General features: G+C 41.6%; 1 protein-coding gene across 12 annotated transcripts in view; it reads right to left on the reverse strand.

Moving 5' to 3' along the window:
• Positions 1-475: 475 nt before the first annotated feature.
• DENND10 (DENN domain containing 10) overlaps positions 476-17,222 on the reverse strand; it is a 41,987-nt gene continuing 25,240 nt past the window's right edge. For all 12 annotated transcript variants that reach the window (XM_072805126.1, XM_072805127.1, XM_072805132.1 and 9 more), the window contains 6 exons: positions 15,275-15,423; positions 13,540-13,651; positions 10,254-10,354; positions 6,200-6,307; positions 4,511-4,605; positions 476-1,805 (listed from right to left, as the gene is read on the reverse strand). In XM_072805126.1, the coding sequence (XP_072661227.1) occupies positions 1,629-1,805; positions 4,511-4,605; positions 6,200-6,307; positions 10,254-10,354; positions 13,540-13,651; positions 15,275-15,423 (742 nt within the window). In that variant the 3' untranslated portion in view covers positions 476-1,628. The remainder of the gene's footprint in view (positions 1,806-4,510; positions 4,606-6,199; positions 6,308-10,253; positions 10,355-13,539; positions 13,652-15,274; positions 15,424-17,222) is intronic.

Raw genomic sequence — 17,222 nt, forward strand, 5'->3', positions numbered from 1 at the left:
TGAAGTGCCAGCCCTAGGAAGTGGGGGATGGAGAAGGTGAGGGCAGGGGCGTAGGAGGCAAGCCAGGGGTGGAGAAATGGAGCCCAACACCCTTAACTTTCCAACACATCTTTTTTTTTTTTTTTAAGATTTATTTATTCACAAGAGAGGCAGAGACACGGGCAGAGGGAGAAGCAGGCTCCATGCAGGGAGATGTACCATCGTGCTAGAACCCCACCAGCACATCTGCATTGGTTTTATCTTTTGTTCCGAGTTGGGGACAATTACAGAAAGAGAACACAATTCTTCAGCTGCCTAAAACTTTTGTTCCCGAGTATCATTCCCATTTTATTTCTGCATCATAAATCTGTAATTTTAACTCTGATCATTAGCTGATATAGTAATATAAAAAATGAGGGACATAAAAGATGTTCATACTCATTTTCATAAAGTGCAGATTTAACTTTCAATTGTTTGCTCTAGAAACATCACCTCATTTCACATCCTCCCCTGCCCCCACCTAGGGAAGGAGGAGAAAAGGCTTATTTTTTATTTTTACTCAACAAATGTCTGAACAAAGAATAAATGAAAATCTGATAAAGACAAGATTTTTTTGCAAACATTTTCTCCGGGCAAGATTTCTAAGGACAACAGTAGTGAGTGTAAAATAACCTTTCGTAACTAATTTGAATACATGGAATAAAGTAACAAATACATAATTTAGACCTCCATGCTTATTTTGCAATTTTTAGGTCTCCAACTATGAAAAAGACACATAACCTGAACAAGAACAGTTCCCTTCATAAGTGACTAAATTACTTTTACTAAAGTTTGAAGACACTCTCTGGTCTTGGCCTTTGCAATCACAGGAAGTTGCTGTTCACTCATACTTTTACATACAAAATGGGCTTCTTTTACTCTACCATAGGACGGGCATCTTTTTCAAAAGAACATTGCTAGCAACAGGTTAATTAACGAGGACTAGTGGCTTAAGTTTGCCAAATGCTCACCTCTGCAACAGTATAAATATGGATTATTAAAGTTGTCTACTCAAGTATAAAATCTATGCAAAATCCTCATAATATAGGCAAAAATGTTCAAAGGCCAAGAAAAAAAATTCTTTTACAAGAAAGTGCAACTGCAGGATCTGTTTTGAATGATCTTCTAGAGTGTTCTGCAGAAAACTTAGTAGTTTGGCTCAGAAAGTAGAGTTCCTCATGAGGAATAAAAGTTCTTCCTAGAAGAATATAAAGCAAAATTTCAGGCAGCTTTCTGAAAATAAACCATTAGTTTGTGGCTACACAATGAGACAACTGGAACTTAGAATAATGAAGGCTTTTGGGTTTGCTGTGATTTGTACAAGAACTTGGCAGAGCTTTTTCTCTCTTACTCCGGGACACCACGCCGTTGCTAACGTTATATATGGTAGTGACAGCACTTTGTCCAACACTGATCCCAGGCATGAAACCAATCAGGAGAAAATCAGAAGAATTTTCAAATCTGTTTCAGGGCCCTTTTAGGTCAAATCTCAATACTTGCAAATTAATCATTAAAAATATATAATTTCCTTTGTTATTTTCAGTATTTTACATAGTTAGTGGATAATCATGGTGAGAGCTTTCTATCATTCATCAGTGACGTTGTCACAGTCAGATTTTCAGCATTTGCTCGGCTGCTGCTAGATGGTAAAGGAAGTTTTCTGTTGCTGGTGGAAATCGTCTTTGCTTCAGAGCCTCAATATTGAGAACTAGCTTTTTTCCATCACCAGAAACTTCTGAAAATGGTTCCAGGTTGGTGAAGATTTCTCTCGTTTTTAGGGAAATATCCTTCAATGAAACAGGAAAATATGCCATACATTAGCATCCAAAAAGATGATTCGCTGTTGCATTCCAAGAGTTCTTCCTGCTATTTTTTAAGTTTATCAGACTATTTATAAATTAAGAAAAATGAAACTTAAAACAACTTAGAAAAACCGGCATCACGTTTTTGCCATTTTAGCTATGATTAAGTGTACAATTCAGCGGCATTAACCACATCAGCAGTGTTTTACCACTCCTATCCCACTTTCAGAACTTTTTCATCATCCCAAACTGAAATTTTGTACCCATTAAACAGTAACTCCCGATCCCAGTCTCCAGCCTTTGGTAACTTCCAGAGAAGTTACCAGAGGTACTTCCTGCCTCTATGAATGTGCCTGTTCTGGGTACCTTATGTAAGTATAATCACAAAATATTTGTCTTTTTGTGTCTGGCTTCTTTCACTTAGCATAATGTTTTTAAGGTTCATCCATCTTGTACCACATTCCTTTTTTAAGACTGAATAATTCATGTTCCACTCTATGCATATACCACATTTTGTTGCGAACCTGGGTGTACAAATACTTATTTGAGTCCCTGTTTTCAATTCTTTCTGATATATACCCAGTAGAATTGCTGGATCTATGGTAACCCTGCATTTAACTTTTTGAGGAACCCTGGTATTGATTTTAGAACAAATCTCTTCCCAGAGTCCTCTTCTGCCTGGGGTAAATAACCCCGCACCTGTCATGTGAGCTTTATTCTAATTTATTGACTGACAGTGCTTTGCACGGCTGAGGATTTACCAGAGGTCACGTTAAGTCATATTTTTTTCTTGGTTTGCGGACATTCATTCATTCATTCAAATATTTTCAAACCCCTATGATATGCCAGGTATTTTCTTCATCCATTATACTATGTATCACTTTTAGTCCATGAAAAACACAATAATTCATATTTACGGGAGGCCAAAGTGGCTCAGTGGGTTAAACATCTGCCTTCGACTCAGGTCATGATCTCAGGGTCCTGGGATCGAGTCCCACATTGGGATCACTCCTGAGCAGGGAGTCTGCTTCTCCCTCTCCTTCCTCCCCCCCTCCCCACTACTCATGATCTCTCTCGATAAATAAAATCTTTGAAACCAAAAAAACAAAACAAAAAAATACTCATTTACATAGTTCACCAACATTGTAAAGAGTCAATGTTCTGGGGCGCCTGGTAGCTTAGTTGGTTAAGCACCTGGCTCTGGCTCTTGGGTGTTAGCTCGGGTCGTGATCTCATGGATCTTGAGCTCATGGGTCTCATCAGGCTTCCTAATCAGCGGAGAGTTTGCCCCTCCTCCCGCTCACTTGCACTCTCTCTAAGTCTTTTTTAAGAAAAAGAGTCAATGTTTTTACTCCTATGTTGACAGAGAGATGGATGGGCATGACCACCCACATGGTAGGAAAGGAGAGGCTCAGGGATCAGGTCCTTAGGACAAGTTCCTGCCCACTCTTCCTGGTCAGCGCTGGATGGCCCCCCAGAAACAACAGGAACAACAGAGCTGGTGGGGGGTTCCTGTCAAAGCCGTGGCTCCTCTCATCCTTTAGCGCCCATGCTGCCTCCTAGAGAGTTGCTGACCCCTTCTTTAACATTCTTTACCTTGGCCTCTTGTTTCTATCACAGCATTCATCTATTATGGCTTACAATGATTTGGCATTTACACTATTTTCTATTGACCTACTCCACTAAATACAGGCCATGCAGGCAGGGACTTTGCTCCCCACAGTATCCCCCTTGCCCCGTGCCTGACATATAGTCAGTGCTCAATAAATATTTTCCGGGTGAATGAACGAATAGATGGAGAACAGAGCAAGGTCCAACCGGGGAACAGGATCTGCTTATCAGGACCCCCCAGGTGGCACAGGTGCAGACAGAGGGAGACAATCCTTCCAGGCCTCTGGCCCCCATAGGATGACACAGGGTCTAGATGAGCCAAGACCTGGGAGAGGCCAGGCTGGAAGCGTATCCCAGATGAGGAGAAAGGGCCTGGGAACAGGTACAATGCAGACATACAGACAGGAGAGGAGACTGGGCAGGCTGCAGCGCAAGGAGGGGCTTTATCACCTCACTGAGTGGCTTAAATAAACTCTTTGGCCATCCTAAGCTGGCGAGGGGGAGAGGTGGGCTCACATGGACACTGACTGTGGTCAGCTTCACAGGCAGACCCCACAGGCAGCCAGCCCTGCAGAGTGTGATCCCAGACTCTGCTAACTGTGGCAGGGATCTGATTATATGCTTACCGATGTTCTGAACATAGTACATCAAAGCTAGAGTAAGACACTCTCTCTAGAATCCACTGATATAAAGAGAGCAGCCTTCTCTTTATAATGCACTCTTCCATGGAAATTCTGCTAGGAGCACAGGATGCACTGGCTGGCCCAAAAGAGCATGCCTGACCACTCGGCGGGGTGTGTGTGTGTGTGTGTGTGTGTGTGTGTGTGTGTGTTACACTTCTTACTCTAGATGCTTGCCTTCAGCACCAGCTCCCATACATATCTGTCCCCAGAGCCTGCTAACTATTTGGCTCCAGTGCTCCCCACCTGCTCATCGTCACCAGGGCCACCCTGCAGACCCTGGTCTGAGTGTCTGCCCACGGCGCTCCCTGAGTCACGGGCACTCTACGCAGCTCTGCTGCACCCTGCCCAGCAGCACCATTTCAGGACTGTCAGTACATCAGGAGATTGAGGACTTACCTGTATAACCTGGCTGTCTGACTTCTCTGGATCTTCTGCAGACTGGACAATGAGCTGACCGATCTCTTTGTGCAGTTTGCCCATCGTCATGGCCTCTGGTGAGATCAAGCATACGCTACATGAATATTTAGAAGTTTACATAATAAAAACCATGCCAGCTTCTGGAAAAGTTGAACAATCACAGGAGGGAATTTTCAAAACAACCTGCTGACAACCTCCCGTTTCCATCTTAATATTGAGCACAAATAGGACGATGTGCTAGGAGGTAGGCACAGTCACGATTTATCCTTCATGTTCAAAATAAAAACACTTCTGTTTGTCACTCCAAGGAGCAAACTCCATTGGAATAATGCTGGCCGAGATGAGCCTGTGTGAGAGACTCGGAGCAATGGAAGGCAGCAGGGAGACGGCCACCCCTTCTGGGCCTGATGCTTTGGCAGTTTAAGTGGCCCTGGCCACAGCCAGTGTCCTGTCACTGTGGTTTTATAAAAAGCAATACTTCTCTCGTTCTCTTGTGCTTACTGACACATCATTCAAGATTTTCCATACAGGAGTCACAAGTCACTCCCCGCCTTGTGCAGAGCTAAATTTCTATACCTTTTTTGATACTCTTCCTTCACTTCCCCTCACTTAAGTGTGGACTGGACTTAGTGACTTCCTTCTAACAAACAGTATGAAGGAGCTCGTGTAGGACTTCTGAGACTGACTCATTAAAGGCGACATGGTCTTTCTGTCTCTTGGCTCATTCGCTCCTGGGGAGGCCAGCTGCCATGTTATGAGAACGCTCAAGCTGCTCTATAGAGAGGCCCAGGTGGTGAGGCCTCCTGCTAAAAGCCATGTGAGTTAACTCAGAAGTTGAGCCTCCGGAGGACAGAAGGATTGGCAATATTTTGATCGAACCCTCAGGACAGACCTTGAGCCAGAACCTCTCAGCTCAGTTAATCCTGAAATTGTGAGATAATAAATACCTGCTGTTTTAAATCACTAAGTTTAGAAGTGATTTGTTAATGCAGCAAGAGATAACAGGATACAGTGTGTTTAAACAGGGATGTGGAGAAACAAGACAGAGTATCTTTTTTTTTTTTTTTTTTTTTTTAATTTATTTATTTATGATAGGCACACAGTGAGAGAGAGAGAGGCAGAGACACAGGCAGAGGGAGAAGCAGGCTCCATGCACCGGAAGCCCGACGTGGGATTCGATCCCGGGTCTCCAGGATCGCGCCCTGGGCCAAAGGCAGGCACCAAACCGCTGCGCCACCCAGGGATCCCAAGACAGAGTATCTTATTAACTAACATACACAGTTCCCCATCAGCAGCCAGAACGTATTACTAGCATGGTGAGGCCTCTAAGAATAGACGCTGTGTTCTGGCCATAGAAAAATCCCTCCAGTTTCAGCACAGCAGGCTAAGCAGACCCTTGAATACTGGTTTTAGAGAATCAGCCTAACAAAATAGAACTGTGTAAGGTAGGCAGGGGGCACGGGTGAAACAGGTGAAGGGGATGAAGAGTACACTTATCCTGAGGAGCACCGAGTAACATATGGAAGTGTTCAATCTTTATCTTGTACACCTGAAACTACTGGGACACTGTAAGTACACTGGAGTTAAAATGTTTAAAAATTAATTAATTTTAAAAAGTACGACTTGCTTAGCTGACATTTTGTATCAACAACAGAACAGAGAACTAACCTTTTGCAAGCGGAGCAATGGTAATCTCACTATCTGCCAGGTTCACAAACACATCATAGAGGTCTGATCTGTTGCTCACCTCCAAGTCTACAAATCCGGCGATATAACCTGTGTTACAAAGACAACCAATTATTACCGGAGCAGGAACAAATCCTATTGTGAACATATCAAAAGCGAACAGAATCTAAAAGCTCGTCGGGTGCTTTTCTTCACTGCTTTATTCAGCTGTACCCTATGGCATTTCTTAAGATATCACTCTCGTCAGTTGCCTACAGAAACTCAGACAACTCAAAATGTCTCCAAACTAGCTTTTAGTGTCAAGGGAGAAGGCATTTTCAGTCACTGCTACACAGGTCAAGAATGACAGCTGAGGCAGAGGTAGAGTGTTCTCTGGACCAATGTTCCCCCTTTAGGTCACCCAGATTTACCAAGGACAGCATGCTGGGAACAGCACCAGTTGTCACCAGTGTCAGAACTGATGAAATAAATGCTCAAGGAATTATGGCAACTCGAGCATTAGCAGAACTTTGGAACTGATGCTAAGACAACAACTACCAGACTTCAGATTTCATACATCAGCACAACTCAAAACAATAAAAAAAGTTTTGAGGACCAATGTGTCATTGCTAAAGTTTTGCTTTACTAAGAGAGAACATTTAAAAAACAATAGCGATAAAAACAAAAATTTAGCCATAGAACACCCAGACACAAACTCACATTAGAAATGTGACATATGACAGAAATGATATTGATTACTGGAGAAAAGAGGAGCCCATTCACTAAGCAGTCCTGGGCCAAGCGGCTTTCCAACTGGAAAAAAAAAAATTCCAAATTCACTAAAAAAAAAGTAATTCTAGGTACATTAAGTGGGGAAGAAAAAAAAAACCTTTTAAATGCTTACAAATTAGAATATGCTGCTACCCTTGGTAGAAAGATTTTCTTTAAAATCATAAAAGAAAAGTTTAATAAATTCCAACACATTAAAATTAGGATCTTTCTATTTTTTTAATTTTGGAAGTTGAAAGATTATTTCAGCATGTATTTTTTTTTAAGATTTTATTTATTTATTAATGAGTAACACACACAGATGCAGAGACACAGGCAGAGGAAGAAGCAGGCTCTGTGCAGGGAGACTGATGTGGGACTCGATCCTGAGCCTCCAGGATCAGGTCCTGGGCTGCAGGGGGTGCTAAACCGCTGAGCCACCTGGGCTGCCCTAAAATTAGGATTTCTAGAGTAAGGAGATGGACGAAATGGGTGAAGGAGATGAAGAGGCACAATTTCCAGTTATAAAATATATAAGTCACAGGGATGGGACACCTGGGTGGCTCAGCAATTGAGCGTCTGCCTTCGGCTCGGGGTGTGATCCCAAATCTGGGGATTGAGTCCCGCATTAGGCTCCCTGTGAGGAGCCTGCTTCTCCCTCTATGTCTCCGCCTCTCTCTGTGTGTCTCTCATGAATAAATAAAGTCTTAAAAAGTCACAGGGATGAAAAGTACAGCATGGGGAATATAGTTGATAATACTGTAATAACTTGAGTGACAGTAAATAGGGTGACAGACGGTGAGTAAATTTATTATGGTGAGTATTTCATAATGTATGTAATTGTCAAATCACTACTTTGTATATCTGAAACTAATATCATATGACAACTATACATCAGTTAACAACAAAAACCCAGGGGGGAAAAAAAAAAAAAAGCATGAGGAATACTAGGTAAAACAAGATTGTAGTATGTTCACAAATGTTGAAACTGGGTGACAAGCAGATGAAGCATATTAACTTTATAAAAAGTCTAAAAACAAAATAAATTTCTATTCATTGGGGTGCCTGGGTGGCTCAGTTGGTTGAGTCTGCCTTTGGCTCAGGTCATGATCCCACGGTCCTGGGATTGAGCCCCACATCAGGCTCCCTGCTAGTGGGGAGCCTACTTCTCCTTCTCCCTCTGTCTGTAGCTCCCCATGCTTATGCTCTCTTTCTCTGTGTCAAATAAATAAATAAAACCTTAAAATAAATTCTATTCATTACAAAGTACCATAAGAATAAAATCCACAAACTCAGATTTTTTTGTAACATATATAACCAACAATGGGTTCATATCCTGAATATATGATGAATTTCTATGAATCAATAAGAAAAACCACCCAGGGGGAAAAATATGTAAAAAATAGTTACTTTGCAGAAGAGGAAACACAAATGGCAAGAACAGAAATATGTTTAACCTCATTAAGAATCAATGAAAATTAAAAGCACATGAAATATCACTGTATACCCATCAAGTTGGCAAACATTTTAAAGTTTGACAGTAATCAAGTATTGTTGAGGACAGGAAGCAATGGGACCTCTCCTACACTGGCAGGAGGATAAATTGGTACAATTTCTGAGGAAAATATTTGCCATTACACAGCAGCTTGAGGATCTGCATGCCTTATAACCCAGAAATTCTACTTCTTGACATATAACCTACAGAAAGTCTTACATGTGTGCATTAAGAAACCCATAATAAGAATGCTTATATAAAAAAAAAAAGAATGCTTATAGCAGCACTGTTTTAAAAGTGAATAATGAGAGGGGCACCTAGGGTGGCTCAGTGAGTTGAGCGACTGACTCTTGATTTCAGCTCAGGTCATGATCTCAGAGTCCTAGGATCAAGCTCTGCATTAGGCTTGCACTCAGTGAGGAGTCTACTTGAGATTCTCTCCCTCTACCCCTTTCCACCCCCCCTTACTTATATGCATTCTCTTTGAAATAGATAAATAAATCTCATAAATAAATAAATAAATAAATAAATAAATAAATAAATAAATAAATGTAAATAATAAGAGAAGTCCAAATGAATAAACTATGATATATCACTTAATGGGATACTATACAGCAGTGAACATGAATGGGACTACAAATACCCAGATGAAAATACATAAATCCTGTTAAGCAAAAATAAAAAACCAAAACACAGACCACAGAAGAATTCATGCATCATGAATCCTTACATATAAAGGTAGTTTAGTAAAACTAAATAATATCTTATTTAGAGCTATGTATTTCTGTGTATGGGGCCAGAGGAAGGGAGTAAGAAATGAGATGGGAAGGTACATGAGATGCTTCAAAGTACAAACCATATACTATTTTTTTTTTTTATCTCTGGTAAGTCCATGAGTGTTCCTTTTATTTTTTTATAACTTGCACAAATATTGCACATGTTTATATGTAAGAAATTTTTCATAACTGAAAAATGCAAAAACAAAAGCCCCTATCATCTATCATCATCATTATCACTTTATTAAAGAATCTTTTATGACCATAAATCTTAGGGGGCGCCTGGGTGGCTCAGTAGGTTAAGTGCCTGCCTTCAGCTCAGGTCATGATCCCAGGATTCTGGGATTTAGCCTCACACTAGGCTCCCTGCTCAGCGGGAAACCTGATTCTCCCTCTCCCTCTGCCACTCCCCCTGCTTGTGTGTCTGTGCACTCTCTCTCTTTCAAATAAATAAAATCTTAAAAAAAAGAAAGATCATAAAAGTATAAAGGGAATGATAACCTTAAATTTAATGAAACAAAAACAAAAGACTATGTCACGACAATGTCAGGATTCCTACAGATATAAATAACAGTGCTATTAAATTATTCTTAGAATCTCATCATTAAAAAATTTTTTAAATATTTTATTTATTGGGCAGCCCAGGTGGCTCAGTGGTTTAGCGCCGCCTTCAGCCCGGGGTGTGATCCTGGAGACCCGGGATCGAGTCCCACGTCAGGCTCCCTGCATGGAGCCTGCTTCTCCCTCTGCCTGTGTCTCTGCCCTCCTCTCTCTGTGTCTCTCATGAATAAATAAATCTTTAAAAAAAATTTATTTTATTTATTTATTCATGAGACACACACACAGAGAAGCAGAGACACAGGCAGAGGGAGAAGCAGGCTCCATGCAGGAAGAAAGAAATATTAAGAAATAATAAATCATCATTATTTCATTTAGGAATGCAGAAACAACCTTCCCCAAAATGGCAACAACCCTGGATAAAGCCAAGGCTTTCTTCCCCTGAGATCCTGTCGTCTACCTGGGCACATCTGCAGGGCTTCCAGCTCATCGGCATTCAGGTGCACATAGGAATGAAGTATGGTCCAGTCCTGTCGATGCCACACCAGGGCGGGCAGAGTCCTGAGGAATTAAGGCAAGAACTCAAAAGGTTGCTGGCCCACACCCGAATCAGCCCACCCTCCTTCCTCTTCTTCCCCCAAGAGGAAACTGGCTATCAGAGGCAGAGGCAGGAACATTAAACATGCCAATACCTCCTGGCTTCAAATTAAAGTAATACAATGTTTTAAATTCTGCCTTTTGGGGTCAGATTAGCTACAAAAGGCTCAAGGTCAAGTTTCAAAAGATGTCCGTGGTGGCAAGGAGTAACACTTCTAAAATTTTCCTACAAACACCTCACTCTGAAAACTGCTACGGAGGCAGCCAAAGGCTAAGATCCAAAATGGGGCCCTGCAAGCAACAAATTTTTCTGAAGTCTCTCATTTCATATTTAAAATTCTAATCAGGGGATCCCTGGGTGGCTCAGTGGTTTCGCGCCTGCCTTTGGCCCAGGGCACGATCCTGGAGTCCCAGGATCGAGTCCCACGTCGGGCTCCCTGCATGGAGCCTGCTTCTCCCTCTCCCTCTGCCTGTGTCTCTGCCTCTCTCTCTATGTCTATCATAAATAAATAAATAAAAATAAAAATCTTAAAAATAAAATTCTAATCAAACTTGTAAACTACTTTGGTTTGTTTTTATACTAGGTAAGTTTCCTTAAAAAACTTCCAATAATACAGCTACTAGAGAAAAAGATGCCAAATTTACCCATGATTTGGTGAACCCACTGGGGCCCTGCTGTATATTTCAGAAGCTGTGGACATCTCGGTTTCAGAAGCATCAATGGAGAAGGAAAGGGTAATTGGGTGGCAAAATAAAGACTTTGGGGGTCAAAGCAGGTGAAAGTCCTAGCCCTCTCGCCTAAAATCTGAGGCAATCATTATTGTAGCAATCATTTCTAAAGTGCATTCAATGAGCAAGACACAGGCCAAAGACTTTACAGAGTATCTCCCATCCTGACAACAAGCTTACAAAGTGGGCACTATAATCTTCATTTTTCAGATAAAGAAATGGAGGCTTAGAAAGTTTAAGTATCCTATATGTGATCAGAGAGCTAGTAAGGTGCCCTCCTAGGATTTTAACCCAGATCCTGGGATCCCTGGGTTGGCGCAGCAGTTTGGCGCCTGCCTTTGGCCCAGGGCGCGATCCTGGAGACCCGGGATCGAATCCCACGTCGGGCTCCCGGTGCATGGAGCCTGCTTCTCCCTCTGCCTGTGTCTCTGCCCCCCCCCCCCCCCCGCTTCTCCCTCTCCCTCTGCCTGTGTCTCTGCCTCTCTCTCTCTCTCTCTGTGTGTGACTATCATAAATAAATAAAAATTAAAAAAAAAAAATTTTAACCCAGATCCTATCAAGCTTTCTTTTTCCCATTTTCTAACCAGTTAGCCTCTCAGAGCCTCAATTTTCTCATTCATAAGAGAGGGCAAGAATATTGTAGACTTCATCATGAGTAAATTTAGTAATGTAAGGTGACTTACATGATACCTGACATACAGTAAGCACTAAAGCTAGGTCTTCTTGATTTTAAAAAAGAAATCTGGGGCGCCTGGGTGGCTCAGTGGTTGAGCGTCTGCCTTTGGCTCAGGGTGTGATCCAAGGATCCTGGGATCGAGTCTCGCATTGGGCTCCCCACAGGGAGCCTGCTTCTCCCTTGCCTGTGTCTCTGCCTCTGTCTCTCATGAATAAATAAATAAAATCTTAAAAAAAAATAAATCTATGAACAAGTTAGATTTGCTAAAGAAAAAAATTTTTTAAACTATAAAAATAATAATACTATGTTGGTGAATTGAATTTAAATTTTAAAAATTTTTAAATATTTTATTTAATGCTTAACAGATTTAACAGATGCTTAACTGATGAACCTCCCAGGAGTCCTGAATTTAAATAAAATTTTAAAAAATAAAATAAATAAGAGAGGGGTGTCTGGGCTTCTCAGTCAGTTAAGCATCCGACTCTTGATTTTGGCTTAGGTCATGAGCTCAAGCACAGCACCAGGTCCATGCTCAGCATGGAGTCTTGTCCCTCTTCCTCCACCTGTGCATGCTCTCTCTCTCTCAAATAATCTTTAAAAAAAAAAAAGAGAGAGAGTGAGTCTGTGGTAAAAGTGAAAAAAATAATTACTTAAACCTTTGGATGTTAAACCATGAGACCGTATTAAGTACTCGAAAATAAAACTGAAGGTTGACCAAGAAAAAAAAAATTACTTAAAACAGGTGTCAGAAAAATAAAAAAATAAAATAAAACAGGTGTCAGGGGGGATCCCTGGGTGGCTCAGCGGTTTAGCGCCTACCTTCGGCCCAGGGCGCGATCCTGGAGTCCCGGGATCAAGTCCCATGTCGGGCTCCCTGCATGGAGCCTGCTTCTCCCTCTGCCTGTGTCTCTGCCTCTCTTTCTATGTCTATCATAAATAAATAAATAAATAAATCTTGGGGATCCCTGGGTGGCTCAGCGGTTTAGCGCCTGCCTTCGGCCCACAGCGTGATCCTGGAGTCCCGGGATCAAGTCCCACATCAGGCTCTCTGAACGGAGCCTGCTTCTCCCTCTGCCTGTGTCTCTGCCTCTCTCTCGGTCTCTCTCATGAATAAATAAATATTAAAAAAAAAAAAAAAAACAGGTGTCAGGAAGCTACAACTATGGATCAGCCCTCTGTGTTTGCACATGAAGTTTTACTAGAACACAGCCATGCCCATTCATTTACATATGCACTGACTCTGGCAGTTGGGTGGTTGAGTCAGAGACCCTATAGGCTACAAGCCTAAAATATTTATTGTCTGGCAAGGAAAAGTTCAAACTCCCTGCTTTATTCATATTTCTAAATTTAAAAAAGAATCTCCCTAGGGGTTCCTGGTGGCTCAGCTGAGCATTTGCCTTTGGCTTGGGTTGTGATCCTGGAATCCTGGGACTGAGCCAGATATCAGGCTCCCTGCTCAGCAGGAAGTCTGTTTCTCTGCCACCCCCTGCCCCAACCTCCCCACCACACACTCCCTCTCAAATAAATAAATACTTAAAAAAGAAAAAGAAAAGAATCTGCCTAAATTCAAGGACTTTGAAATACTAAATCTCACCTGAAACATTAGACCAAAATGACATTTCACCCACAGCCTAACACATTCTATTTATACCAAATGTGCAACAAAACAGAGCACACAGGAACACATATTGCCCCAAATTGGCTGTCAACAAAGCCTCCACTTTTTAATGACCAGAAACAATACCTGGTGAACTCCTGGACGGCTTCTATTTTGGGATGATAGACGACAATTCTTTTCTTTAGCATCAGCGCTGTGTGTAAGATAACCGTTTCCATTCCAAACTGAGACACAATGTCTTAAAACACAAGAAATTATGTTACTGCATTAAATAATATATAAGGAAACAAAATTTTTATTTCTTTCCAATAAACAGAGGTCATTTTCTATAGATAGAATACAGAAATATTTTCAAAACAGAATAAAGAAGCACCTTATACCCTTGACAGGCATATAAATCTATATCTGCTCCCTAGGACGGATGCTAGTGCTGCCTAAACCCGCTTCCTCCCTCCAAGGGACTCTGTGCTGGATGCACAGATGAAGCCAGAACGATAAGATAGGGAATGATATGAAGGGAACCCGCATTTTCTGTCATGAAAAATCCTTAATTTTTAAAGAGTTCACTGACACCCCCTCCCCAACACATATACATGTCATGACTGGGTCCTTTTGAGATAGCTGGACAAATCTAACACTTTAACAGGGATGCTTAGCAACGGTATAGGACAGGAGGATCAAGAGACACCCAGGTGGTTCAGTGGTTAAGCATGTGCCTTCAGCTCAAGGTGTGATCCTGGGATTAAGTCTCACACCTGGCTCCCCGTGGGGAGCCTACTTCTCCCTCTGCCTGTGTCTCTGCCTCTCTCTGTGTGTCTCTCATGAATAAATAAGATAAAATCTTTAAAAAATATAAAAAATAAAAAAGGACATGAGCATCAAGAGCAATAGATAGTGCTGTGGGAGGACAAGAATGAAAGCTAGCACAATCCTCAGAGTTCCTCTCTCTTCCCTTTTAAGGACCCTGAAGTCTGTGGCTTAGCCCCATACGGCCATTTTGGATGTTCCAGATAGGAGAGAAAGGCAGGGAGTTAAAAGAGGAACTCTGGGTCAGGAGCTTGAGCTCTCCAGATGGAAGAAATAACTGCTAAAAGTAAGGAGAGGAAAACTATGGAAGTCAGTGGAGACTCAAGCCATGAAATTCGGCTTAGCTGAGAAAGAACATTTCTATATAACTGTCAGAATCCTATGGAAAGGACCACCACAAAAATCTGCTTTCCAAAGACAGAATTCTAATCAAAGAAGGCAATGTAGAAGTTGAGCTTCCTTCCTGTTTCACAAATAAATATTACACAGATGAAAGTATGCAGAGGATGCCTGGGTGGCTCAACGGTTGAGCGTCTGCCTTCAGCTCAGGGCATGATCCCGGGGTCCTGGGATCAAGTCCTGCATCAGGCTTGGGCTCCCCATGGGGAGCCTGCTTCTCCCTATGTCTCTGCCCCTCTCTCTGTCTCTCACAAACAAATAAATAAAATCTTTATTTTTTAAATTTTTTTTAAGGATTTTATTTATTAGAGACACAGAGAATGAGAGAGAGAGGCAGAGACACAGGCAGAGGGAGAAGCAGGCTCCATGCAGAGAGCCTGACGTGGGACTCAATCCCAGGGATCCAGGATCACGCCCTGGGCTGAAGGTGGCACTAAACTGCTAAGCCACTGGGGCTGCCCTAAATAAAATCTTAAAAAAATAAAAATAAAAAAAAAATTTAAAAAACGAAAAGAAAGTATACAGGAAGACAGAATATCAGCGTCTAATGAGGATTGCCTTGGGCTTGGGGATATTATTGTTGTTGGGATGGAACCATCTGAGATGGGGTTTTATGTTTTTTTTTTCTTTTTTTCTTTTTTTTTTTTTTTTTTACCTTTGATGGAGCCTGCGAGATATGCCTTTCGGGCATCAAAATCCTTGCTAAGGAAAGAGCCATTTTCTTCACTCTGGCATATCCCCTTTGTGAGAACTGCAATATAACTCTCCATCATTTTAACTGGGCTGCCATGTTTCAGGTACATTCTGTAAGAAGAACAAAAAGCACCATCCTTTTATTCAGCATGAACCACATGGAGTAATGCAACCCAAGCCTACATACGGGTCCTTGCTAAGACTTGCTAATACACTTCTGAATGCCTGAATCTTTTCATGACACGACCACTTCCAGAATTTAATTTGAAAATGTATTTAAAAAAACCAAGTACTCGAGAGACTTCAACAATTCCTTGAAGGTGGCTTTCTCCTCACATCTGGGGAAGCCTGCTATCATCCACTTAGGCAAGAGAATGAGCTATGGACTTTCTGAGGCCCTATTATTCTTAAAAATATGGTATACTTAATCTATGTCTTACCTTCACAAATGGTGCTTCTAGTCCAAACAACTCTATTTATTACTGGGATTTCCTTTGACAAGGAAGAAGTTTTGCAATGTTTATGGAAAAAGCACTAATTATAGGACCTATATTTATTATCAGAGTTCCCAGAGGTAGCTATATTTAGATAATTAAGAAATCAAACTCCTTTAAGTTTCTAGTGATAAATGCACTCTAGATATATTCACCATCAAGTTCCAGAAAATGCTGACAGGACACCAGCTACATTTATAGCTCATATGTGAAATCAGTCCCCTCTCCTGAAATCTCTTCCTGTGAGTAACTAAATCTAAATTTTGCTTGAAAAGCAAGACTGGGCCTACTTGGGTCTGTAAGCAGCTAAGGGGATAGAAAACTGAAGGAAAATTAAATCATTGTTTAAAACAGATCAAACTGAAAACTATATTGTACATTAAGTGTAAAAAGCAAGTGTTTTAACTTCTAACCAAATTTTGTCAATCATCAATGTTTTAAAATTATTTTAATGTACAAATTGAGAAAGGTAGAGAACAATGAATATGGTAAGCTATCATAAATATAAAATAATCAAACCCATGAACTCATACACATGTTTCTATATGGAGAAAATGTCTCCATTTGGGAAGTTGGGAATCAGGGAAAGAAGGGACTTACTTTCACTGTATACCCTTCTGTATTGTTTTTACTATGTGCTTACATTACCACCACCAAATAAACAACATACCATTAAAACTGTAAAATAGATACAAAAAAATTGTAAAATAGATATACAGTAATAGAGAAGAGAAACATAGGAAGGGTAGTAGGATAAGGCCACTTTTTCCATGATAACCCTGAGCCATGAAATACTGAACAGAGGGAGGAATTCTCTGAAAATCATTCCACAGGAAAAACCTGAAAGTGTAACACACAGGAGCTTATTCAGATTGGAAGCTACAGGCTGTCAAACCTGGTATGGACAACTGACTCCAGGAGTGCATGAGACCTGGGTTCTCCACCATGGCCACTAGCTGGAGGGACTAGAAGATGAAGGGGGTCATGGCAAGTGACCTGAACCCCACATAGGGAATGGACTCCTTCATATGGGCTCTTCCACTGCTGCTGTGAGCAGCATGCTGTAGAAGGCATGCTTGTCTGCTCCTGTCCCCAGAAGTGGAAGGGAGCACCTCCATGGTAACCTCAAAATCATCGAAAAGTGCTGGTCTATGTGCATGTGCACACAGACACATTAGTGGGGAGTGTGTGCATGTGTGCATGCAGGAGCCTGTGGGTATGTACACACACAAAGGCAAGTGCAGTAAGTGGTAGGGGGCAGAGGAGGTGGCTGCCTTGAGTCCTCATTTCTCCTAAACCGTGATAGGTGAAGAGTCCAGAATGCAACAGTGCCATGGCCCTTCAGAAGCCAAGGAACCCTTCCTTTGGGCTTCCTCTTGGGCAAGAAGTGGGGTCTAAAGCAACCTTACATTCTGG

The sequence above is a fragment of the Canis lupus genome, chromosome 29 (assembly GCF_048164855.1).
Source record: "Canis lupus baileyi chromosome 29, mCanLup2.hap1, whole genome shotgun sequence".
NCBI lineage: Eukaryota > Metazoa > Chordata > Mammalia > Carnivora > Canidae > Canis > Canis lupus.